Source organism: Erigeron canadensis, chromosome 6 (genome assembly GCF_010389155.1).
Source record: "Erigeron canadensis isolate Cc75 chromosome 6, C_canadensis_v1, whole genome shotgun sequence".
In the NCBI taxonomy this organism is placed as follows: domain Eukaryota; kingdom Viridiplantae; phylum Streptophyta; class Magnoliopsida; order Asterales; family Asteraceae; genus Erigeron; species Erigeron canadensis.
The window spans coordinates 26,902,809-26,911,218 of NC_057766.1; the positions used below are offsets into that span (position 1 = coordinate 26,902,809).

Here is an 8,410-nt window from a genome sequence, read left to right on the forward strand (position 1 = left end):
CAAAAAGGATTTTATTGATATGAACTTCTAGCAAGGAGCTAGGTTGATCATACAAATATGTGAAAAAGAGACTAGTGAAAAAATAGAAAACGCTAATTGTTCCGAGTACATGAGATTAAATTATAAATTTCTTCCAGTTTTCCCATCCGGAGTTGTGGGTATGTGATCTGCTGGAGAGCCATAAGAAGCTTGTTCCTTTGAGTTCTTTGAAACTTGAAAGCAAAACGAAGTGATGGCTGCTTGTTGGAGAAGATAACTTCATTCCAAGACTTCCAAATCGTCCAACAAAAAGAGAGTGTAGCCAGTTGGATTAGTTTCTGATTTTTCAGGGACGAGCTTGCAGTTTTCTGATATTCCATAAGTTCCTTAAGATTGTTAGGCTTGGAGTTTGGGGTGCGGCACCATGTTTGCAAGTAGCACCAGAGGGATCTCACAAATTGGCAGTGAATGAAGAGGTGTTCCCCCAAAGGAACCTATTAATTTTGGGTGATCTGCATATGGAATGGACTTAAATGCGCCTATGTTCTATTCTGACATATAGATTAATGGAATTCCCGAACGTTATTTTTAATATGTGGAAAAATGTGATAAAATGCATAAAAAATACTCACTGTTTTATAGAAATATGAAATAACTTTTAACTGTTAATGGTCTTATGTATAATACTTTACTGTCTTTAACCTTTTAACCAAGGCCCCAATGTCTAGGTTGACAACTGTTAACGTATGAGAAATGCCCATTCATGAAGTTTCATTTTTACTTGTTTTGAACCCACCCAATGGCATAATACTAAAAGATGATAATCCATTTACATGGCATTATGTCCGGGACATGCTTCAAACAAGTGACCCATCTACCCAACATGCGTATACAGTCAAACCTCTATAAATTAATACCTCGATAAAGTTAATAATTTGTCCAGACCCAACTTAAGTGATTAGTGGAAAGAACACTTGATAAATTAATAACTCGCTCAATTAAATAAAATATCCCGGCCCCAACACTATTAATTTATAGAGGTTTCACTGTACTTAGATACAAGTCATACAACAGAAACAATTTAGAAGTTAAAACATGGGACATTCCTCGTGATCAAATGAAACACGGATAATGTAGGACCAAAGTTCCTTCATGTTTCGTTTGATCGTTTATACCTTACCAATTGACCCAGCCTCCGATCTTGAAACCATATACTATAGGCAAATAGCAAAGGGTGTCATTTCAGTCATCTGATATAGCATCTGCACATGTTTTTGGTTGATATTTCAAACCTATTTTGGGTAGAAGTCTAAATAGTTATGTGAATCTCTTTGGGACCAGCAAAGTGCATACTGGATTTAATTTTATTCTGCTAATAATTATGTCAAATCAAATATTTTGATGTTAATAACTGATGCAAGTAATATTATTGTAATGATAAATGATTATGATGGATCGATTACCCATTATGTAACTAAAAAACACTAAAAACATAAAATTGATGTAAAGATGAAATGTTGATGCAAAGTCGTCGGATGACAAACAACATATCAATATGAATCAATTAATGTAGGAGGAAATAAGAATCAATGCAAATTGGCTTGCATACTATATGTTCACAATCTATCCAAGAAAAACAGCACAGCTAAGTACCAAATGACCTTTTCACAATCAAGCCCACCCCCTTTTCTTTGTCTCTCGGTCTTTGACTCCCTGACTTGGATTACTTGGTCTGCTAAGAGGCACCGGTCTCTGAGCTGCTGGTGCTGGTTTGATATTTCTCGCCGGTACCCTCTGGCGTGGTCTAGGCGGGTCAGACTTCCTTGACTTGTTCTCATTGTTCTCAACATTCTCTACTTCGCTGTTTCTTGACAGCCTCTTTCTTCCAACTTCAGCGCCAATGCTACCAAGAGAGTCAGTTCTCTTTGAGCGGTTGTAGCTAGCAGCCGTTTGACGGTTCATTATATTTGAACTCCTTAAAATATATTGTTCCATGTCGCCCGTGAGCTTATTGTCTCTTGAACCACCAGCCACATTTTTACCTTCTTCATAAGGTGTTGATTTCATGGAACTAGATGAATCTGCAATTGTAACAATAGACATTCGTCTTTCTTGTTCTTTAAGCTTGTCCTCAAGCTCCTTAATCTGCATTTCGACAGACTTATGTTTATTAACAAAAAGGATTGCATAAAAGAATGCTAGAATCAAGCGAGAGAATATATATTAAAAAAAGGCATGACCTTTAGATGGAGTGAGGTTGAATCAGAATATTGTTCCTGTTCTTTCAGTTTCCTTTCAAGTTCTTCAATCTGAAACAGCAAAAGTTAAGGATAAATAATCGTTATTTCCATTCTGCATATTCTTAATGAGGATAAACATACGATCTTTATAGATTGTAAAATGTTTATGACCTTTTCTTGAAGGGTCATGGTATAGGACTTTGACTCTTTGATTTGCGCTTTCAGCTTGTCTTCGAGTTCCCTGACCTGTTTACAGAATTACAGTATTCCAAGTTTATGTAATGGAAAATTTTCAATCTTCACTAGAAATATGTTGAAAATTTTATACAAGTACCTTCTGTTGGTGTGTTAGAGCCCCTGTATGTTCTCGCTCTGTAAGCTTCTTCTCGAGCTCCTTGACCTTTATATCATATACATATATGTTTTCACTAAACGTCTAAACTAGGTGAACTTTGACGAATAAAATTGATGATATTGTTACCTTGTGTTGGAGCCCGCTGTTGGATTCCTCTTTTGCCCTTATCTTTTCAGAAAGATGTGAAATTTGTCTTTCTAACTGAGTATGTAATCCTGTTTTGAACTCAATCTGGCCTTCAAGCTCCTTAATCTTTTCCATGTGGTTTTTATGTACTTGATCTTTTCCTTTAATCTTCCCTTCTACATTCTGTAAACTCTCTTCTAACTTCCTCAATGACTCGTCTTTCAAACGTGATTCTTGCTTTGCTTTATCAAGCTTCATGAGGGGTACCAAAAAATCATAATTAACAGTACTTTTTTGAAAGCATTTATTAAGAAAATCATAATAACTAGTCGTATATACATACCATCAATTTCATTTTCTGAAGCTCACTTGTATCAATTTGCTTTCTAGCAGGACCCAACTCAACTCCTCTAACTCTCGTTGCAAAGTTTAATGAACTTAAAGTCTCGCTTAGGTCATGATCTGAGGGACTAATTTGCACAAACATTAAAGTTTTTGAGTCACCCCCTGCAAAAACCAAAACAACTTAACATCTGTACAAACATATTGCAATGTCAGGATTCAAGTAATCCTTTGAGGATGTTTATGCCTTTGTGTTTTGTAAACGAGTGGATTATAATAAAAGAAAATCTAAACTTACCTAACGAGTCTTGAAGTAGATGTGTGAGCTTTGAATTCCTATATGGAATGTGACTGCTCTTGTTTGCTAAAGCAGATATCACATCTCCAAGAGCAGATAGAGATCGATTGATATTTTGAGCCTCCTTGAGCCGTTCACCCTGAGCATCTGTCTTTGCAAGCCTCTCACTGCCAGCTAGGTCCACAAGCCATAGCTTGCTCTTAGTGCACTCACCAGTTATCAAGTTCTTTGCTCTTACCATAATACAAAGCATACTACAAAAAGCAAAAAGAGGGGAAAAGATCAATATGAGGCGAGATAAATTATCACTAGACAAATTCAACTATGTAGTGCATGCAGAGGTGAAATATGAGGTGGTGAAGTGGGTTTGGTTCAAAAAGGGTAACTATGGGACTGGTTGGGTTGACTCGAAACACTTTTTGATCTAAAAAGATAATTTTTAATAATAATAAGTCTTTCATATATGATAAATTAGTCTTAAGTATTCGAGCAACAATCTAAATTTTTAAATGATGTTTATAGGTGTTATATGTTTAATGGCGAACTTAAGGCATTTTCAGCCTGTTTGACCCATTTTCTTTTTACCTATCCCTACCCAGTTACCCATTAGTTAAAACATAACCAAACAGACCAATGGATCAGTACAAATCAAAGCTGCCAAAAAAAGGTAAATGCATTAGTTCTTTACCAATGAGAGCGGCTGCTATGTTCGTTCACATTATTTGATCCAACAGCGCGAGCACTACTTCCAGCTTGCAGTACTTTCCACACTTCCATTACGTTTTCAACTTTTGCTTCAACAAGCCCCGGAATATTATGAAGCCCTTCAGATGCTTGTTTTACCTCCAACCTACATTTTCAATATAAATTTAACATAGGAAAGCAAAAAACAATATTTCTTAAGTACAAGAAATCTGTAATCCCATATGGATGAATATTTACTTCTTGGAAGTTGATGATGACGCGAGTAGGTCCCTTATTTGTTCATTGTAGACTTCAAGCACGCTAACTGATATGTTGTAAGAAAAAGTGTCGATTCTCTCTTTTGCAATCTTAAACAACTCTTCGAGTGTTCGGTAATTAACCCCACGATTTTCCGCTGTTCCTTCCATTGTGAATGTCTTTCCAGTTCCCGTTTGCCCATATGCAAAGATGCATACGTTGTAGCCATCCAAAACTGAAGTTACCAACGGTAAAGCTTGTGCGAAAACATCAACTAAGGAACAAACAGTATAGCATTAATATATAGTTATCCAATTAAAAGTTGAAACTTATTCGCTTAAAAATTAATCAACCTTGATTGTCATTTGGTGTGAAAACTCTGTCAAATCTGAAGGTCTTTTTAGTGGAACCGCTATTCAGAACCCCGAGTTCCCCGTTTTCTGCTGTATCAAAGTCTACAATTGTTGAACAACCAGTTGAAGATTCTGTTTTGCTTAATGGACGGCATCGACAAAACACCCTTATACTCCCTGATAATTAATACTTGTCAAATTAAAGATGTAGCTAAAGAGTATTTGTAATTATTATAAATAGAAACAATTAGCAGACCTTTTGCATCTTCAATTTGATTATGAAGCTTTCTTCTTTTTGCTTGTTCTTCATTGTACTTCATTTTAAGATCCTCACACTGAGCCACTATAAGAAAAGAAATATCAGGTAAAGTACATATATATTTATTTAAGGAAAAGTGAGCAGATAAAGAAATTTTTTGAGATTTACCCAATGCCTGAACAGCAGAAACCATATTATTTAGATCAGGAACTGTGTCGGCGCACTGGTGTGCTTGACGAGCGAGCCGGGAGTGGTCTTGTTTTAAGACCTAATAAACGGATCATTTACATAAGTAAAACACATAACCTTTTATAACTTTTATAATGCTTGGCTGAAAATTTTACCGTTATCCTGTGTGATAGTTCATTCACAGCAGCAACCCAGACCTTCTTGTCATGTTCATATCTACTTGATATGTCCCTCAGTTGTTCAGATTGTTTCTCCATCTTTAGGTCTAAAAAAATAAGTCGATAAAGCATACAAATTCAATAATCAATACAATATACACGTTCACATTGACTAAAAACGAGTATAATGTATGCCTTCACAAACTTACCAAGAGATGATGTCTGGAACAACTTGTTGTCAAGTTCCGAGCGGACCTTCTCCAGCTGCTTGTTTGCTGCAGTCAATGACATCCAAGCTTGATAGCATTCGTCAGCCTTTCGTTGACATTGATCAGTCAACTCTTGTATCCTCTTCTCATACTTCTCTACTGATTTCTTTCGCATCACTTTCTTCTGCAATATTTAATATAACTCAATACCATTTATGCATCATTTAGTAGCATAAATTCATCAAAAAAAAAAAAAAAACCATACCTGAGCTGAAGGGACTTCTATATCAGCAGCACAGTTTTGACATTTTATAAAATCATGTTTCAAATCATCATCTGCGAATAAATCAAAGAAGTTTAATTTCAAGTCACTTGTCGCAATTCATATTACAATTAAAAATCGACAGGGTATATCAAACTACCAAGAAGTTTAGGAGCTCTTCTTATGCAGATTCCACTGACCAAAGGACTACCATTAATCCCTTCAAACCTAATTACAATCTCCTCACCCATCTTGACAGTGACTCTCGAGTCAACTAACTGTAACGGTTTATTTGCTCCAACAACAGAAAAGATATCAAAATCTGAAAGAACCTGTCAGAAAAACAAGACAAACTTCAAATTTCATATTTCCTCATTGCTTTTCGAAAGAACTTGATTTTTTTTTCAATAAACGGAAACTGGACTTGCCTTTTCGTCCTGCAAGTAGACATTGAACACTCTCATCCCTTTAGGACCAAATGTGTTAATTATCTCAACAAAATGAAGGTCGACATAGTAATCTCCCTCTGGCAGATTATCAAACCGATACTGAAATTCCCCTAGTCTAGCAGTATGGTAAATGAATGAAACGTCACCACCGTCACTTATGTACTCATTCGTTTGAAACACATCACCCCCTTGATAATACTTATCCGCCACGAGGTTCATATCCGATTCAGATTCCACTATTGTCTCGGCTCCCACATTCACAAACATAACTACTTCATCTGACACAAATATTTTACCACAAAAATCAACAAAAATTTAACCCTAATTAAATCACTTAAATAGTTATATTCTCATCTGTTAAATCACAAAAACTGACAAAAACTTAAATATCTACATTTAAAACCCTAATTCCTAAAGTCAAAATAAGTCAAATTTCAAACATAACTACTTCATCTAACACACAAAACCAACACATTCATCCTATACTGATCAATTAATTTCAATTTATATATATATATATATATATATATATATATATATGTATCAAGATTTAAAGAAATACCCAAATCAAAAACAAGTGAAAGTTCAAACCTTTACAGTTGGATTTCAAAAACCCATTTGGGATTAATCTTGAACTTGAATCGCAGACCATCGAATCGAGTTCGTCCTCTCCGACGAAAGAAACCTGGCTCGCTTTCTCGTCTGAATGAAGAACATGATCCGTGCAAAAGGTATCATTGGCCATTAGGGTTTTTTCAGAAATAGTAAAATCTTGAAGATGGGTTTCTTGTAATGGGTCACAATTTGTTGTTTCGGGATCCATTGAAATTATTAGGGCTTTTATTATTATTTAATTTTATTTTTTTGTGAAAATATGTGTGAGGATTTTGGAATGAAAGACAAGATGGTGGATTTGGATTTTGAAAATGGGTGAAGGTGGGAATGAGAATGAGAATTTTGAAATGAAATGTTGGGATGACCGTTGCTTCTCAATGTGTAACTTTTGGGAGAGATTAAAATAAAAGTTTTACTTTTGTATAAAAAAGTTGCTCATGGTATATATTTGTTGTTTAAAAAAAAAAAAAAAATACTCGTAATATGTCTACATTTCGAAACGGGTATCCAATTGTTACTTATTTAGCTTTTGAATTTTGTTATTTACACTTTACAGTATAGTCTTGGATCATAAATATTACTTCGTAATATTATTATGCAATCGTTACTTATTTTTATTTTGAATCTTTTAATTAAGGTCTCTTGAGGAATGTTTATTTAAACTTTTTCAATGTCTTAAACAAGATCAATTTTAGGGGTCTAAATTACTAGTTAACAATTTTTTTTAGTAATGACTAAAATCATATTTGAATATTAATATTAGAGCTAAGTGCGCCGGAATGCAGTCAACTAATCCTGAAAAGTTATTGTGTGCACGAATTCTAGGTCGGCCTTATTGTATTTAGGAAACTTGTTCAAGAGTCTCATAGTAAACACAAGTTACCAGGTAAGAAGTTAGTCGGTCACCACTTTTACGTTGATCCGTTGGGCGTTGACTGCTTACGCGGCATGCACACAATAACTTTTTGGGATTAGTTTATGTACACAATAAAAAAAAATATATGAAAATAAACAAGTTTTATGTGAAGTAACCGATCTCACATCTATTTTATGTTCACAATAAACATAATTTCAAGTTTTTTGAATACAATAAAGTCGACCTAAAGTTCGTGTATACAATAACTTTGGTGATTAGTTGATTGCATTCCGGCGCACTTATCCCTTAATATTATGTAGTAGTATAACACCCTCTTCAGTTAAAAAAGGCTAGCTTATGAGATCAGATTTGGTTGTTTATCGAGTATCTACATGTTTACGTCTTAAAAGTGAATTGTTTGATGATTTAAGGAGGTTGTTACGGAATTTGGTGTGAAAAGGAGTGGAAATTCTAGATTGACTTCTCTTTGTCTCGCCCTTCGAGTCCATCTATTAGTTAATATTCAACTTTCCCTTTCAAACGAAATAAGAAAAGAGATATTTCAGCTAGGACTTCGTTAATTGGCATGGACAGTGGTGTAGCCAGTAATTCACTTTTGGGTGGGCCAATTATTTTATAATATATTTATGAATCAAGAACCGAAAATAAATGTACTCACGTGTCGGTTCAAGTTTTGGATTTGAGGCGGACACAAAGTGGGCTAGGGGGTGCTAAGCCTCCCCCTATATGCAAAAATGCAACGACTTTTCTATAGTTC

The 8,410-nt window shown here is 34.9% G+C and overlaps 1 protein-coding gene across 1 annotated transcript; it reads right to left on the reverse strand.

Moving 5' to 3' along the window:
* Window positions 1-1,450: 1,450 nt before the first annotated feature.
* On the reverse strand, window positions 1,451-7,073 carry LOC122603983 (kinesin-like protein KIN-14R). Its single transcript, XM_043776856.1, has 18 exons — window positions 6,753-7,073; window positions 6,141-6,439; window positions 5,873-6,044; window positions 5,716-5,786; window positions 5,451-5,634; window positions 5,239-5,348; window positions 5,063-5,162; window positions 4,892-4,978; window positions 4,636-4,812; window positions 4,283-4,556; window positions 4,029-4,190; window positions 3,341-3,594; window positions 3,044-3,207; window positions 2,701-2,952; window positions 2,554-2,619; window positions 2,391-2,465; window positions 2,220-2,288; window positions 1,451-2,124 (listed from the first exon to the last, which is right to left on the reverse strand). The coding sequence occupies exons 1-18, from the start codon at window positions 6,982-6,984 to the stop codon at window positions 1,651-1,653; spliced, it is 3,222 nt and encodes a 1,073-aa protein (XP_043632791.1). The 5' UTR covers window positions 6,985-7,073; the 3' UTR covers window positions 1,451-1,650.
* Between the last annotated feature and the right edge of the window lie 1,337 nt (window positions 7,074-8,410).